General features: G+C 46.0%; 1 protein-coding gene across 6 annotated transcripts in view; it reads right to left on the bottom strand.

Moving 5' to 3' along the window:
- Window positions 1-6,544: 6,544 nt before the first annotated feature.
- The window catches only part of AGO1 (argonaute RISC component 1), a 35,208-nt gene continuing 24,265 nt past the window's right edge, over window positions 6,545-17,487 (bottom strand). For 4 of the 6 annotated variants that reach the window (XM_077844772.1, XM_077844773.1, XM_077844775.1 and 1 more), the window contains 7 exons: window positions 16,542-16,701; window positions 16,267-16,357; window positions 14,812-15,006; window positions 13,008-13,142; window positions 12,365-12,466; window positions 11,598-11,797; window positions 6,545-11,360 (listed from right to left, as the gene is read on the bottom strand). In XM_077844772.1, coding sequence (XP_077700898.1) covers window positions 11,252-11,360; window positions 11,598-11,797; window positions 12,365-12,466; window positions 13,008-13,142; window positions 14,812-15,006; window positions 16,267-16,357; window positions 16,542-16,701 — 992 coding nt within the window. In that variant the 3' untranslated portion in view covers window positions 6,545-11,251. The remainder of the gene's footprint in view (window positions 11,361-11,597; window positions 11,798-12,364; window positions 12,467-13,007; window positions 13,143-14,811; window positions 15,007-16,266; window positions 16,358-16,541; window positions 16,702-17,487) is intronic. The other 2 variants (XR_013350284.1, XM_077844774.1) reach the window with 2 other exon arrangements.

The following is a 17,487-nucleotide window of genomic DNA, read 5'->3' on the forward strand; positions in this document are numbered from 1 at the left end:
GGCAGCGCGCGACCCGGCGGGCGGAGGGCGAAGCGGGAGGCGGCCCGGACAGCCCCGTGGGAAGGCGCGCCGCCCGCCGCCGCGTCCGCTCCCGCGGCCCCTCCACGACTGCGGCGCCGCCGCCGACCTCGCCGGGGGCCGCCCCCGGAAGCCCGCTGCCGTCACTTCCGCCGCCCCCGCCGCGCCCTCCGCCCCGAGCCGTGCGGCTGCGACGTCGCTGCGGGCCGCGGGGAGGGGCGGGGGCGGGGCCGGGGCCGGGCCTGGGCGGGGCGTGCCGGCCGGAGACGACCCTGGGGAGCCGCACTCGGCGCTACCCCGCGCCGGGCGGAGCCTTCCCGAGGCAGTGGCGCTTACCTGGGCGGGAGCCTACCTGCAGCGCGGCCGCTCGGGAGCGCCGGGCCCGGGCCTGCCGCCGGCTGAGGCACAGCGCACCCCCCCGCCCCGCCCCAGCAACCCCCGCCCCGGAGGAGCACCCCCCCCCGCGCCCCGCCCCGGCCGAGCCCCCCCTGCCCCGCCCCCTCCGAAAGCGGTCAAGCGACCACTATAGGATCGCTCCCAAGTCCGGGGGCGACGACCCTGGCGGTGGGGAGGGCCGTACAACTTAGCACGGGAAAGGAGTATTAAGGAACAAGACTTTAGGGATCCCTGGGTGGCGCAGCGGTTTGGCGCCTGCCTTTGGCCCAGGGCGCGATCCTGGAGACCCGGGATCGAATCCCACATCGCGCTCCCGGTGCATGGAGCCTGCTTCTGCCTCTCTCTCTCTCTCTCTGTGACTATCATAAATTTAAAAAAAAATTTAAAAAAAAAAAAGGAACAAGACAAACACCACATCGGATAATGTCCTCGTTTAAAACGCTTTAATAGCGTCCCGGCACGCCGAGATCGACTCTTGCGGGGCCAAAGCGCGCCGCGCGCGCCGACCCTTCCTTCCAAGCGAGACCACTAGGCTGCAGCTACGCCGTCCGCTCCCCGTCCCCGCTGTGGGCAAGCCTCTTCCTTTCCCACGTGGCGCCCCTCGGCTCGGTTCCCTAGGCCAGGAACAGAGCCTCTCCTTTCCCTCCCCCCTCAGCTTCCCTTCTTCCCTTCCGTGCCCCAGAACCTTCTTATACCGCAGCCTTATTTCAGAGAGGTCTTTTCTTGATCACTAATGGGGGGAGGGGGCGTTCTTCTATTACAGCATTTCCCTAAGAATCCTCCCAACCTGTAGTTTTACTTTAGTTTGTGTGCCCCCTACCCCCTACCCCGCACAGGCTTCTAAGCACTAGCTTACCGCGGCCAGCACAATCACTAGGAACAGTAGGTCCTTAATATGTTGCCTTAATGAAAGGTGATGCTATTCAGATTAGAGATTCGTGATTTTTGCCTGTGTCCCTAAACATCAGTAATGTAATTTAGACCTTTAAAAATCAAAATGCTTTTTGTTTTTTTAAAGTTTGGGACAAAGAGAAAAAAGGAGAAGTATCTTCAGTCCCCCCCAGTCACGGAGGGACTTTGGGTCAGTTGCTTGAGCCTCTGGGTTTGTTTTCTTATCTGAGAAATGGAGAGAATAACGTACCTTACATAACTGCTGTGAGGTTAGGGAACGTACACAAACCAGAGCAAAGCCTAACTAAAAGTTAGTGAAGAGAAAGTTTGCTATCGATAACATTTTAAAGCACTTATTAGATGCACCTACTTTACAGTAAACGTTTCCTAAATGGATGGGATTCAAACCCTCTTCTGTCTTGACTTCAATTCCGCCTTCTTCCTACTCTTAACCGGTTTTTGTTTTTGTTTTTTTTTTTAATTTTTATTTATTTATGATAGTCACAGAGAGAGAGAGGAGGCAGAGACACAGGCAGAGGGAGAAGCAGGCTCCATGCACCGGGAGCCTGATGTGGGATTCGATCCCGGGTCTCCAGGATCGCGCCCTGGGCCAAAGGCAGGTGCCAAACCGCTGCGCCACCCAGGGATCCCTCTTAACCGTTTTTACAGAATACATGGAGTTCAAAGTATCAAATTGTTACCAGATGAAACACTGTATCCTAAAAGTTACTTTCAATGCCTGACTATCCAGAATCCAAATCAGTAGCAGCATCCAACAGGGTAAATACCAACACTTGTGCAAGGGTCTATCACACCCTCAACCTCCCATTCTGGAACTGATTCCCTAAGTGACTGCACGCTTGTCATCTCCCAGAATATAAACATGGTGATGAACCGCTGAGGAAGGTCACTGTCTTGTTGACCTTGATGGAGGAGGACTTGGATCTCCTAATTCCGTTTAATGTCAATGAGGCCTTCCCATCTACTTCTGCTATTCAGGGACACCATCACTTCATCATAGAAGGAGCCCAGGTGAAAGGTACATTAATTGCAATATCAAGAAGTGGGAAGGCGAAAGGTCTAATGATTCTGCCAAAAGCAAATTGCATGAGGCTCTCCCTGGACCACCCTATTTATGGCCAACCTCATTCCCAAATAAGTTGGCTTTCAAGGCCATAGAGCAGGGTCTTTGTGTATCTTGTTAACTGCCATAGCCCCAGGGTCTAGAACAGTGCCAATGCCTGGCTGTGGGATGGATGGATGGATGACTGGGCTTCAAGAACAGGGCTTGAGAAGCAGGCTAAAAACTCTGTCCTCATCCCTTGTGACACTGGTTGCTTTCCGAAGGGAGAACTATAAAATAGTACAGATCTTTGAGGGACAAGGAAATCAGTGCCCTCTGAAGTTGCATTCCTAGGCTTCCTGTGCTAGGTAAACATCACGACTGGATGATGAGAGCAGCTGGATAGAATCCTCTCTTAAGCTTGTGTTGAAGTAGTCAACTTGACTGGAGTTCAAATCTCTTCTCCCAGACCATCGGTTTTTACATAGCAGAGAGAGAGTTATTCTGTACTGCAGCAGAACACGATATAAAACACATTGGCCTTAGGGACAAAGCTGAGATTGAAGGCCCTCTGCTGCTGTATGTGATTCCAAAAAAGTGACTCTGAACCTTGTACTCATCTCTAAAAGCCAAAGTACCCAAGTAGAAAAGACACTGCTGCATCTACCCAGGTATCCTTATCCCCTTCTTTCTTGCCTAGCAGACCAGACTTGTCTTTCTAAACCACAGATTGATGAAGCAGGATAACTGCTCAAAGGTAACTCCTAGTTAATCTAAACCTCTCATGATGGATGATCTCATTTGCTTTGCCAAGAGTGGGAAGATGACCCATTTCTAGTGCAGGAGATAGGGGGCCAGATCTGCTGGGGCTTCCAAGGATTTCCTTACTTTAAAATGAAATGTAAGGAAAAATTAGTCCTTTTTCTGCTAGACATTATTCTGTCAGCATTTCCTTCCTGGAATTACAATAAACACCTTGCGACCCTGAGGGGAACTAGCATAAACCAACACAGAGGAGCAGAGGAAAGTCACTGAGAACCTGGTTTGTTGGTATTATCACTGAGCCACTGAATTATTAACCAACCTTGGAGCCATATTAAATCAAGATTTCTTTATCATGTTACTGGTTTCTTATTTAAGCCAATTTAATTGGGGGTTTGTTATGTGCAATTAAAGCTAACAAGCAAACTACTTCACACAAATGCTGTGAAGATGCAATTAAATAACAGATACTGTACAAAACACCTGCTCAAGTACTTCAAAGGATCCAAGCCCCTCCCCCTTTTCAGATAGCTTCCATTAAGAAGCCATAGGCCTTTTCCAAAAACATGGCTGGGAACTCCCAATGTCTCTTCTAAGACAAAAGTTCCCTGCCTTCAGAAGGTGGGGAAAAGGAATGGAGGGCTCCCTACAAAGGTCCCTAAGACTTCTTTGTCCAAAAAGGACTTTGCCAAGAGAATAGTCCCGAAGCTCTTGCATCTGGAACAAATGGCAGTGTATTCCTGAAGGGTAAGCCACAGTGGTCCAAAATCCTTGATATGGTATCCTGAGGAAGGAAGGCAGTCGTGGTACTAACGTGGAGAACTTTTAAATATGCCTCAGCCCCAGAAAGTCCACTTTTCCAGTTTAAAGTTAAGAGTACTTCTGTCATGCTCTGCAACTTCTAAGCTTGCCAGGTTTCCTCAACCTGTAGCCAGAGGAATAAATTGGCTTGAAAGCTAGGAACAATTAGGGACAGCTGTTTGCTACAATTCAATGATACCTTCCATTCAAGCAGTGCAGACAGCAGTCTAGGGAAGGCCTGGGATCAGAACTTGAAAGTCTTCTCTTTGCACTATAACCCTTTCATTTAACCACCAAACCCTTACTGCCATGAGATTCTGGGGTTTGCTACGCCAAAAGATACCCAACAAATACCCTGCCTCACTCTGCTCCAAGGCACTTCCTAGACAAGAATGTGCTACAGTTTATGTTGCCAACTGACACAGCAAAGGAAAGGCTGCTCAACCAATACTAAAGAGGGAATGTCCAGGGGTATTCAGACAAGCCTTTACTCAAAATCTTGAGCTCCAGGACCAGACAAATCAGGATAGTGGAAGCCCACTATCTTTTTCTCTTGAGCAGCAACCAACAGTCAGAATCTGAAACCTTTAGAATCTCAATCATTTCTAAAACTAAAATTTATGGCAAAAATGTGTCATGATTACCCTCCCACTTAACTCTACTAAATACTTTATTTCTGCTTCATTAAGGGTCATAGATTTATTTCGAGTTTTATTTCAATTGGGAACTCCATGTTCCAATCTGTTCAAGTTCGATCAATCTCACCAACCCTGGCTGCTGAAAAGGAGCTGGGTACGGCTGGCTTGCTTCCAAGGGCATCTGACAGGTGGTAGACACAGGTTAGCTTTGCAATTTGAAAAGTCACAACACTTGGCTTCCAGAGGAATGCTAGGCCCATTTATGTACACACTAGCTGCTACTGAAAATTTCTCACTAGGTCCTGTGCCAGAATCCATCTCTGAGCCATCTTCCCCCAGTACACAGAAATAACAGTGCTCTAGCAATACCAGGGAGGAATGCCAGAATTTACATGCTTGACAACTGTACCATCAGCTTAAGGTACAAAACCATAAAACCTCCAAGCTGGGGTGAGATTAGGAAAAGATGATGGTAATGGTAATCTGGTTAAGTTTCTACTTACCTGAGAGTCAGGTCCATCCTGTGCACTCAGTATCACTTCTTGACTCCCTCTCTGTATTCATGAACCACAAATTTCTAGATCATTTCAATTCTATTCACAAATATTGATCCCTTGATATATGCTACAGCCCTGAGGTGACAAAAAATGAACAATGTAGTTTTGGCTCCTAGAAGTTCACAGGCTCTGGGAAAACACGTCATGAAAATAAATAAAGCAAGCTGCTAAGTGCTATCAAGTGCACTGGAACACCATCTAGGACACTGGTTAGGAACAAAATTAGGTTTGTTTATTTTATTCTTTTACAAGTATCTCCTGAGGACAGGAGGAAGGTGGAGGTGGAGGTGGTGGTTGTGGTGAACAATTCGGAAATCCTGGTCTTAGCCTTATTTAAATTAGGTTTTTTCAATGCTCACTTTCAAGAAATACTGGAGAATGACCACATAGTTGTAAGATGTCAAAGAAGATGGAGTGGAGGATGGTAAACTGAGTAGAAAAAAATACCTCCTCCTCAGTGAAGTTCATGTTGTTAATTATGCCCTTCTTGGATCCTATTGCATTCTAACTTTTCTCCTACCTCATTAAGTAAAAACTAAATAAGGTATCTAGTAGTGATTTAACAGTCTTCTTAGGCTCAGCTTCCTCTCATCCTTTAAATTGTGTTTCCTGGAGTTGGACACTATGTTTTTCTTGATCTACTCTTTTTCTAAGCCATCTTGTTCATTCCTACAGCTTTACCTACCATCTATAGGAGTATGAATCCCGTTATCTACAACTGCAGTTCTGTAGTATTCCCTGAGAACTAAAATATGTGTTTACTGGAAACCTTAAACTTGTTGCCTCATGGGAACCTCTAAACTCAGTCTTATACAAGGCGGTCTTCACAAAATTCACCATCTTTCTTCTATATTCTTCCTTCTCCCCCAGTGTTGGTTAGAAAAATGTCCCAATATACCCATTGCTCAAGCAGAAACCTGAGCGTTATTAGACTCTGCTCCTCTCTTTCCCTTCCATCTTCTATTGAGTACTATTAATTCTATCTTCTGAGCATCTCTCAAAAATCTTCCCTTTCCTATTTCACTGCTACAGCTCAATAGCCTCGTATCAGTCTCTCACCATTTGGCCAGGGAATCATTTGGCCACTCCTCTCCCCCACGAAACTTTAAGTTCCTTAAGGAGAGAGACACGGTTTTCCTCATTTTTGATCTGTGCTTGCTTCCTCCCCCAACAATACTGCTGGACACAATGCTTTGCATGGTTTGTTGAATGAAGAATAAATGGAGGGCTTGTGAAGGATTACATATAATCTGTAGTTTCAACATTCTGGTATTTTTTTTATCCACTTTCCTATATAAGTGATGGTTCTGCTCTTATAACAATCTATTAGTCTAACCTAAAATCTATCAGAGATATAATTAATCCCAACAGTTTGCTTTGCTAATGGGGCTGGGGAAAAAGAGAGAGAGAGACCGCACTTTAGAAATAGAAGCCACTGTTGTCTTTATAAAACACAGAATTGTGCTGCTGTTGCTTGCTTTAGAAGGAACTGTACATTACAGCTGTTGGGAAAATTTTACAATGGACTGGACAAGGTACAGCTCGAAGCAGGACACAAACACAAGTCTCAAAGGGAAACAAATGCAAACAAGTACACAGCTGTGGGGCTCCAGGGACATTTCCCCATCCATGCTGGACTTGAGAGGGATAAAAAGTTTAGAAACTAAAGTGAAACCCAGAGTAGTCACACATGCCCACCAGATGGCTGCTAAGTGCAACATCACACACCAATCGGGTTGGACTGTGTGCACAGGAAAGTCATTTCATTTTTCCTTATTGCTACTACACCAGGGGACTCAGTGCATTTGACACATTGTCTTTACTTGCACAATCCTTGGAGGGTTTCCTATTTTCCTTTTTAAAGAAGGAAATCTGCTTTCCCCACCTTATTCTGTTTTATTTTGAGCCCATTCCCTCCACTCCCATTCTTAGGCTCCCAAACAGCAGCCAGAGGTTCTAAGTCAGTAGGAATAGAGTAAGGGGAGAGCACCAACCTAGCCTCTCTCCCTGCCTAGGGAGAAGGCAAGTCCTAATAAAAGGGGGGAAAGAGAAAACCAGAGAATCCCTTCTCCCCAATCTGCTTAGAAGGCTAAATAGGAAAGAGTGCCCTGCATATCCCTGCCATGATCAGACTTTAAAAGGAAGGCATCCCAGCTACCATCCTGGATTGGCCGAGGCCCAGTAAATATAAAAAATAACTTCCCCCAATGTAGTTTCCAAAACTGCATTTTGGCTAGTTTGAGATGACTTTCCACCCTGAAGGGGAAGGAACTTCCATTCTTCTTTGTTACACATGATGCCAGGTCTAAAACACTGTCCACCAGCCTTGCAGATAGATACCCCATGGGCCAGCAAAGAAGTCAAATTGTCCCCTTGGCTGCCCATCCTGAGTGCTAGCCTCATTTACTGAATTCTGGACCCCAAAAAAACAGAAACAAAAACAAAAACAAAACCCATCCAAGAACATTGTTGCTTAGCCAATGAGGAGGCCTTAGTGGGGCTATCTAGTAGGTGGGAACCAGGAGGTTTTTAGGGAGATTTCATGCTTTTAGGTACCTTCCTCATCATTATTCTAAACCTAAGTTCCCATCAACAATAGCCCCAGGCTTATCCCAAGGTTCAGCAATAGCACCTCAACCCCCAATGGGTCAGACTAGACTGGAAAAATGATCAATAAACAGTGCTCTTTCCCATCTTTTATCCAAATTCTCTCCCATTTTCTTCCGATCACTCTCTTCTTCCCCCATGTCCATCCCCTAACCCCCCAACACCGGAAACCAAGTAGCTCAACCCTAGGACATCCTCAGAAAAGGGAGGCCCCAGTAGAGACATGGAACCAGATCTAGAAAAAGCAATGAGAGAAACCAACCCCAAGGAGTGGACAGGTGTGGAAGTTGTCAGAAGCCCTCCTGATTTCATGCCAGGTAGGCAGGCTTGCTGATCTGCCTTTGTATAACATTGATGGCAGTCAAGCCCAGAGAGAACATCACCAGGCTTGGAGAACAGATTCTTGGTCTTCTGCAGCCAAGGAGTATTAAGCCTGACCTTGCTAGCTAACAGTGGGATTATCATAGCCATGCAGAGAATTCATCATCACGTAGGCAGGCAGGCCAGCAAACAAGCTTAGTGAATTGAAAAAGGAAAAGGACAACAGGGAAAGAGATAAGTAGAAAAGAGAGGCAAGAGAGTAGAATGAAGGGAGCAAGAGACCTGTCCAAGAGGATGAGGCTGGGGTCCCCCCAACACTTTCTCAGAGCACAAGTAAGAAGCACCACTTAACCAAATCCAAGAAATCCAAAGCTTGTTGCTAACACCACTTCTCAAACTGCATGCACCATCTTTCAAACAAGAATAATCCTCAAGGTCAAGGATATTTTTCAAGTCTCAAAGATTAAAAAAAAAGAAATCAGAGCAAGAAGTCATTTTCTTGCCATTGCCCAAACTGCTTCTCTTGCCTTTTTATTTCATGAATGGCATGTGCAATGCCCAAGGGCTAAAAAATGCTTTTTAAGCCCCAGCTCAAAATCCAAATGGAGAGAGTGAGGCAAAGAGAGAAAAAGGAGAACATAAACTTGTTGCTGAGAGTAGGTGGTTACCACCAGCTCCCTATGGATATTTGCAAATGCTGGTGAATGACTGGACCCTCCAGGAACAGTGCCCTGATCCCAGCCCCTAAATGCACCCAAAGAAGAGAACATGCAGAGCCCATTGTCCCAAGAGAGCTCCCCTCCCCAAAGGGTGACTGAACACGAAGTAGACAGTATATGAAGGCGATGGACAGGGCAGATGGAGTGTTGGCATCACTCTCTTTAGGCACTTGTGTAAGGAATGTAGGCTCTCCAGTGAGCTGCCTCCTCCCAGAGCCCTCCATTCTGTTCTTCAGCTGGGCTGTGCCCATGGGGCATCCCATGCCGTAGCCAGTAGGGAAGAAGTAGAGGAGGAGTTACTCAACAGTCCTGATGCCTTCTCCATAATCAATGTTTGTGCTACGTTTTGTGAAGTTGCTGAACAAAGTAGCCAACCAGAACAGAACCTGGGATAGACTGTTTTGCATAGCAAATCTGGGTCTGTACAAGGGCTGCTGGAGAGGGGAAATGGTAGCTCTAAGCACACAGGCCAGGATTCAGACTGGCCTCCAAGCCTGAGCTAGGTCTAAAGTGTCATGGCTTCATCACCAGATTGGGGCAAACCCAAGCCCAGGCTCCTCACAAAGAGGAACTTCCACACTGAAGCTGCAACTCCTCATCCCAAGCAGTGGGATAGGAAAAAAATGAACAGTTAAGGAAAGAGGGGGCCTTGCCTCAAGGCCAGCAGGCACCAAGCTAGAAACCCCCTACTTTTCCAGTTCTGCAAGATAGCCAAACCCCATCTTTATCCAGGGAGACAAAAACAAAACAAAACAAAACAAAACAAAGGCCCATGCCACCCACTCACATGCCCTAGTGGGAAACTGGGAAAAATTCATTTGTGTAAACAGAAGCGATAGGGAGCAGCAAAATCCCCCAGCCTGTCCACAGGACACACTGGAATCTGGGATGAGCCAAAGTGTCAGAGAACAGTCTAGAGAAAGGGAAGATGCACTTGCAGGAAGAGTACAGGGCAGTGCAGAGGAGGGCGCCTACAGCAAGAAAACGATATTATCTGCACAGGGGAAGGGTGGAGCCTGAGCCCCACCTTGGGGAGATAACCACTCTCCCTACCTAGCCAGGCCAAAGAATAAGTCAGGTACATAGTTCCTTCTGATGGCTCAATGTTTCTGGGATGTAAACTTATTGGGCATGGGAGGGATTTCCAGATTTTGGCAACAGACTCAAGTTATGGTATAAAAATAACATTTAGTTTTTGCTCTTTTTTTTTTTTCTTATTTTAGACCTAAAGATCATTTGTTATAAGACACCCCAGTTAAGAAATATTGAAACATAATCGACTTGACCATCAGGGGAAAAAAGAAGCCAAGAATGAGAAATGCGATGTAAGTAACTCCAGACCCAGGCAGGTGGGAAGGCTCGGGGGGGGGGGGGGGGGGGGGGACGGGACGACGACGACAGGGAGAAAAGGAGGCGTCAAGTGGAAAGGCCAAGGGCCAGTCATCTCAGCAGCTCCTAGACTTGTCATGTCTGAAAGTGCAAATGTCAATGGACTTTAACCATCTTGAGGTTGTGATCTTTTTAAAAGCTCAATGAATATGGAAGTTAATTCCTTTGAATGCAAAGTAGCTGGCGCTCTGGCTAGAGGCTTGTTGGGTTAGGGGTATTTCTTCCCCACCTACCTCCTCTCCCACCCCCACCCCATCCCCCCAAAGAAAGGTACAAAAGGTTGCAGTTCTGCAGCATTACCGTTACAGGGAAGGCACTGGTTACCCACCAGTAGGCGGAAGGAAGACAGGGTCGTGTCACTTCAGAGCTAAGTGCCATAGTGCCTTAAGTCTTACTAGGGGCTGGATGTCTGTCAGGGAGGAGGTGTAAGGTGGGGTAGACAAAGTAGAGAGAAAGGAATAAGGGAAAAAGGGGTGTCAGCTGGGGGAGGAGCAACCAAAATCATTAGCATTAAAAATCTTCCTACAAACTGGATTTTCAACCCATTAAAACATCTAGTATTCTAAAATATTGATCTGGGTCTGGTTTCGTTTTTCCTCTTAAACAAATCTAGACCTTTTCTGATTAAGGCTCCTAAAAAATCCTTCCCTCCTCCCACCCACTTTCTCAAGCCCCTCACTCTCCCATCTAAAGTATCAAACCCAAACCTACCAGCTTTTGTCCGCGGGGCTGCAGAGCCGACCTTAGCAAGCTGTCAGGCATGAGTCTTTAGCACTGTGAGTCACATGAGACACCTGTGTGTATGGTGGGCACCAGTGCTGCCCCTCTTGGTCCAGTGGGGTCAGGGCCAGATGTGACAAGATGGGTGGAGGGGTGGGGGTCATGAGGTGGACATCAAAGATTTCTGGCTGGTGGTCTGGCTTACTGGCCCTGTTCCCCACCCTTTTGCCCCCTTTGTAGAAGGAAACAAGGCCTTCTGAACTCCTCCCTACCCTCCCTCCTCCTCCTTGCTTCCTCTGGATTTGGGCGGCACAGCTCTTGGGGCTTGGAAAGCTTTCTTCTATCCAGTGAGGTAACAGCGTTCTGCCTTCAAGCGAAGTACATGGTGCGCAGAGTATCCTGGTGAACCTGCACGGCTTTGGCCAGGGCCTGGGGGTCCCGCCCATTGCTCTGCCCCGATATGTGGCTCCCCTCTCCACTGAAAAGCAAAAATGAAAGAAGTCCTTCCTGGTGCACTGAGCTGCTGCTAATCCATTCCCCCATTCAGAGTACCAATTCCCATACCAAGAAGAGAAAGCCCCAACCCAGATTTGGGCATATGAGCCCAAAGATACCATATTATATAATATTCATTTCCTTCTGCCCAAGGAAAGTTGAGAGGATCTAGTACCAGAGGCTGATGCTAAAGGAAAGCCACCTTGATCCTAGGCCTCACCTGTCATGTTCCTTGTCCACTAGGTGGTATCGTGCCCGGAAAGCCACCAGGCGGGCATAGTAGGCAGGTGCTGGGATAGAGACGGAGCGTGTGCATCGTACGTAAGTGTGGCACAGCTGGTACGTCAAGATCTGGAGCTCATCCGCTGTGAAACGGTTGTCATCCCAAAGGACATAGTAATGTGATGGTCGGCTGGTGCCCTGGGAAGATAGGAAGGTGAGGGGGCCCCAGGTTGGGCAGAAGGGATGGCCAATGCTAAGGAATAGGATCACTATTAAGAGTGTGGTGGGGGATCCCTGGGTGGCTCAGCAGTTCAGCACCTGCCTTCCGCCCAGGGCGTGATCCTGGAGTCCTGGGATGGAGTTCCACATAGGACTCCCTGCATGGAGCCTGCTTCTCTCTCTGCCTGTATCTCTGCCTCTGTGTGTGTATGTGTGTGTATGTGTGTGTGTGTGCATCTCATGAATAAATAAATAAAATCTTTAAAAAAAAAAAAAGGAGTGTGATTGGGTTGGAAGACGCACACACAAAGCTACCTATGTCACAAAATACCCTTGTTATGGGCAATCCTGCTTAAGATGCTCAAAATGTACTTCTGTTCATATACGCTAAAAGCTTATTAAGAGAATAATCCTGTTCTGAATGCCCTCAGTGACACCTGATATATTTTAGAGACAATGGGAATAATCAATTCATTTTTGACCCATTGGAAACCCCTGGACAAAAAAAAAAAAAAAAAAGGAAACCCCTGGACATAGCCCGGCTACCTGGATGCCTGCATGGCTGCACAGATAGAAGTCGAACTCAAATGGGTGGGTGATGTTGGTGTCCACAGTTGTCCCAGCTGGGATGTTACCACTCTTCCCAATCTGTATAGAGACAAAGACAACCAAGATCCCAAGATCCCAAGGTCTGCCTGGCCCACCAGAATCTCAAAAGTAAAGCAGAAGTTGCTGTTCCTAGAGGATATTAGATATTAAAATAATGGGCTTCTACTGTCACACAGACCTGATTTTACCATTCATTAGCTGTGTGACTTTAGCAAGTCATTTAACTTTTTTGAGGTTAAACTGGAGGTAATAATACCTACCTCACAGGGCTGCTGTGAGGAAGACACCTCGTACAGTGTCTGACATATAACAGAACTTCAATAAATAGTACTTCTCTTTTCTTCTCTGGGAGCTGGTCTATAGAGGGGTCTACAGGTGAGGGAGCTAGGAGGAAGGAGCCGGACTATAAAGGCAGGAGGGGACAAAAGGAAAAAAGGGAAGGACAAGAGCTGGGGGAAGGGGCCAGAGACAACAGACAAACCAAGGATTAAATCCCCAAATTTATCTCAAGGGCTTTTTCCATATTAAGAGAAGGGACACAGGATAAGGGTATGAGTGGCTTCCTCAATCTCTTACTCACTCGTTCATTCTTGTCAGCACAAAAAAGGCGGGTATGATGGCGTTTCTGCACTACAATGTAAGTGATCCCAGGCTGGTAGTCCTTTTCCAGTTTGATGCAGGCATCACGAATGGCCAGCAGCTCATAGTGCAGGATCTAGGCACGAGTGAGAAGGGAGACAAAGAGACATATAGCTTCTCCTAAGTCACATCTGTGTGAACTACGAGGTTGCCATTTGTATATGGCTTTTTGCTCAGTCTCTTTATAAGCTGACACCCAACCATCACAGATGACAGAGCCTTCCTGTAAAATTTGTCTTATACTCAGTTGCTATGATATGTTGCTAAAAAACCTTGGTTGGGAGGCTGGCATCAGCAGAGAGCACTCACCTGGTTCATATATAAAAAGACACAGAACCAAAGTACACAGACATCACTAATATCACAATGTCCAAAGTAAGGTCAATTTCAGAATCAGGAGGATAATAGGAATTCCCCCCTGAGCTCTAAGAGCAGACAGTGCTGAGATCACCAGAGAAGAGCAGACACATAGTTCAGGAATTGGTACAGAAGGAGTAGATGAATTCAGTCCTACAAAGAAGCAGGATTATATGAAAATGGGCTAAAGAAGAACCCACAAGTAAATAACCATAGGCAATAGTTGCCTTGTGGCCTTAGAAGTCAGATATAGGGAGTCAAAACTGTATGGTAGAAAATGGATGGAATGGAAATCAATTAGAACTAGGTTTAAACCCAAGCTTTATTCAGTTATATTCCTATTAGCAAGCTGCTTAACCTCCTAAGTCTCATTTTCTCCACATCTACTAAAGTTAGCCTCACAAAACTGTTGTGAAAAGTGTAACAGATTAATTAAGTAAAAGTATAAAAAACCTAGTAGGGGCTTAATAACTCCTGATTGCTTTGCTAAGCAGTTTGAATTTTATCCCAAGACTATGTGAAGCTACTAGACATTCCTGAACAGAAAAATGATAGTATAAATTTGTCTGCTGTTTTAGGGAAGACTGGATGACTTAGAGAAAACTGAGAAATGGATGAGAGCATAAACTCAAATCACACCAATTTGTCTGAATCCCAGTTCCACCATTGTTTAGCTTGGTTGACACTGAAGATATCATTTAACATTTCCAAGCCTCAAGTTTCATCATCTGTCAAATGGGATAATTATTATTTCATACAGTTTTTCTAACCATTAAGTAGAACACATATGAAGTGCTTACCACAATTCATAGTACATAAGAGGTGCTCAATAAATAACAGCTGTATTAATATTAAGTGGTAGTCAAGGAAACCAGTTCATTATATACTCTGAACAACAGAATATGAAGACTTGGCAGGGACAAAGAATAGGAGGAACATTCTGAAGGAAGCTCAACAGCAGTAATTCTCAAAGTGTGACCTCCAACCAGCAGCATCACCTATGTAGGAACTTGTCAACTACAAATCCTAGGAGCACCGGTGGCTCATTCAGTTAAGTATCTGCTTTTGGTTCCGGTCATGATCCTGGGGCCCTGGGATCAAATCCCACATCAGGCTCCCTTCTCGGTGGGGAGCCTGCTTCTCCTTTTCCCTCTATCACTCCCCCTACTCGTGCTCTGTCTCTATCTCAAATAAATAAGATCTTAAAAAAAAAAAAAAAAGGAACTATAAATTCTAGGGACCATCCTAGGCCTTACTGCCATTTAGCAAAGCTCTCAAAGTACCACCTCCCAATGCCAATAGCTTTAAAAAAGGGAGCAGTACTCTCTGCACCCATTAGGCCCTTTGGCCCCAATGTGAAGGTTTTCTTCACCTACTTTGGGCCCTACCTGGGGGAGCTGGCCTTCAGGAACCCCATCTCGGTAGAAGATGATGCGGGTAGGCTTGAAGCGGGTAGACTTGTAGAACTGGATGAGCAGCTCACGCACCATGTAGGATAAGTCTTCAATGATCTCCTGCCGGGGTCGCTGCACCCGCACAGTAGCACAGTAACGGCTGGGGTGGGCATCCATACTGCCTACCACCTAACAATCAAAGAGGCAGGATCAGCCTCCAGAACTTCCACCCTCCCAACACTGTTAGGATGTGGATTTGGGGAAGGCTTCTTAGCAAGAAAACTATGCAATCAAATTAGTAGGGTTTTGGATACAATGAGTCCTGGTTTCAATCTCTATCATGCATGCAGAAGTTATTTAATCCATCTGATCTTCTTTTTCCTCTCAAATAGATAAGAATGCCACCTGCTTACAGTGCTACTCCTTGCAGGGATGCCTGGGTGGCTCATGGGTGAGCATCTGCCTTTGGCTCAGGGCATGATCCCAGAGTTCTGGGATCGAATCCTGCATTGGGCTCCCTGCGGGGAGCCTGCTTCTCCCTCCACCTATGTCTCTGCCTCTCTCTGTGTCTCTCATGAAAAAATAAGTAAAATCTTCTATAAAATTAAATAAAAAAAAATAAAACACCTTGCATAAGACCTAGCCCACAGTAAGTACTTGGTAAGTTCGATTTTCTTACCCCTTGCAGGAGGGTAATGTGAAGGTCTGGCACTACCAACTCAAAGAGCTACAAGTTTGTCCTTTTCTCAATTTAAGTACTAATCTACCCAGTAATCACAATGAAGAGTGTTCCTGCAGGAGGTAGGAGTAATATCATTTTCAAAGGGGACGTGGCCAGAGCCTAGGATGGACGGCCACAAGGAAAACAAGGATAAGCATAGCATAGTATTTACCTGCATTTACTGTGATTAGCCCCGTTTGCCTAGAGAAATGTGAGGGTTGAGAAAAGAGAAGTGGGAAGAAAGGCCTGATCCCTAGCAATTCAGAAGCCCCTAGGGATGGGGAGCAGAGAAGCTAGAGAGGGATTGGAAAGACAACTAATCTATTAGATGGATCAGGGGTAGGGATGGGGAAGAGGAAAGAAAAGTCAGTCCCAGCAACTAGGTAACCACGTTAAAAAGGATTTCAGAGAAGAGATATGGTCTTTCCTATATCCCAAAAGTGGGCATGGAGAGAGAGAGAGAAATTTGAACACAGAGCAAGAGTGATGGAGACTGGTCAAAGTCTCTGGCCACCGCCTACACTCTCACTGCTCTCTCTGAAAAACAGATACCATACAGAGTTAGTTTAATGAAGATACCAAGGGAGTGGTTAATGGGGATGATCAGCTGGAAAAAAAGTTTTTATGAAGGGTCAAGCATCAGAGCTGAGGCAAGGATATTATGTGCAGTCTTCGAAGCTCAGAGCTAAAATGAGAACCTTAAGAAGAAGCTGGAGAGTATCACTCACTGCTGTGATAGAAGGTTTTTTCCCATCCCCTGCTGGGGGGTGTGTAACATCTGCTCCCAGGAATATCACTGGCTGTTGAAAGACGGCAGAGCTAAACAAAGAAGAGAAAACAAATGGTGAGGAGTTGGATCTTCTCTTCCTGGCACCATCTAGTACCCATTTTGGTCATCTCTCCCTTGTGTCTGATTCACTCTGCCTGGCCAGAGTCCTATCGTTTTGACAATCCCCAACATGGTACCTTGCTTGACGGGGCAAGTGGGCAACAGAGATCATACCGCTGGTGTGGGACTAGGATGTTGTTAATGCCACCAAGTTTGACATTGATCTTCAGGCAGAGGTTGGATAGAGTCTGAGGCGAGGTCTTGACCACATTCTTCACTTGCACACACTGTGTAGCCATTCCCAAAAGTGTATCTCCAACACGTTTCACTTCAGCTATAAGCAGGGAGAGAAGTAATTAGTGCGTTCAACAAATATTTACTGAATGCCGATTAGATGTCAGGCAGGATATAAGAAGGTAAGAATACAGTGATAACCAGAAACATAGAGTCCCTAATCATAGTGGTTACTGTCTAGTGACTAATCTAAAAATCATGAGAAGTACAACAATGATAAATGCTACAATAAAAAACTTCATGAAGGTATGAGAGCATATATCAGGGGATAATAACCCAGCCAGGAAAGGACTAAATAATGATAAAAATGAAACCCAGTGGTGGAAAATCATTAGAAGAGGGGTGGAGTTGGGAGAGCATTCCAACCAGAGGGAACGGCATGCAAAAATGCACTCTGATAGGAGTTCTGCTTGAGAAACTGAAAAGTTGGGTAGCCCGGGTGGCTCAGTGGTTTAGCGCCACCTTCAGCCCAAGGCGTGATCCTGGAGACTCGGGATCGAGACCCATGTCGGGCTCCCTCCTGCATGGAGCCTGCTTCTCCCTCTGCCTGTGTCTTTGCCTCTCTATCTCTCTCTGTCTCTCATGAATAAATAAAATCTTAAAAAAATTTTGAGAGAGAGAGAGAGAGAGAGAGATAGAGAAACTGAAAAGCCAAAGTAACTAAAAAGGAAAGTAAAGGACAAATTGAACACCAATAAAAAATAAATTTATTATTAAAAAAAAAAAAAAAAGGAAAGTAAAGGAACCATGGTGTAAGAGAAAGAATGTGGCTATCAGACTGACCTAAGCAAGAACTGAGGGTTGCTTATACTAAGAAGACAGTTAC

Source organism: Canis aureus, chromosome 13 (genome assembly GCF_053574225.1).
Source record: "Canis aureus isolate CA01 chromosome 13, VMU_Caureus_v.1.0, whole genome shotgun sequence".
In the NCBI taxonomy this organism is placed as follows: Eukaryota; Metazoa; Chordata; class Mammalia; order Carnivora; family Canidae; genus Canis; species Canis aureus.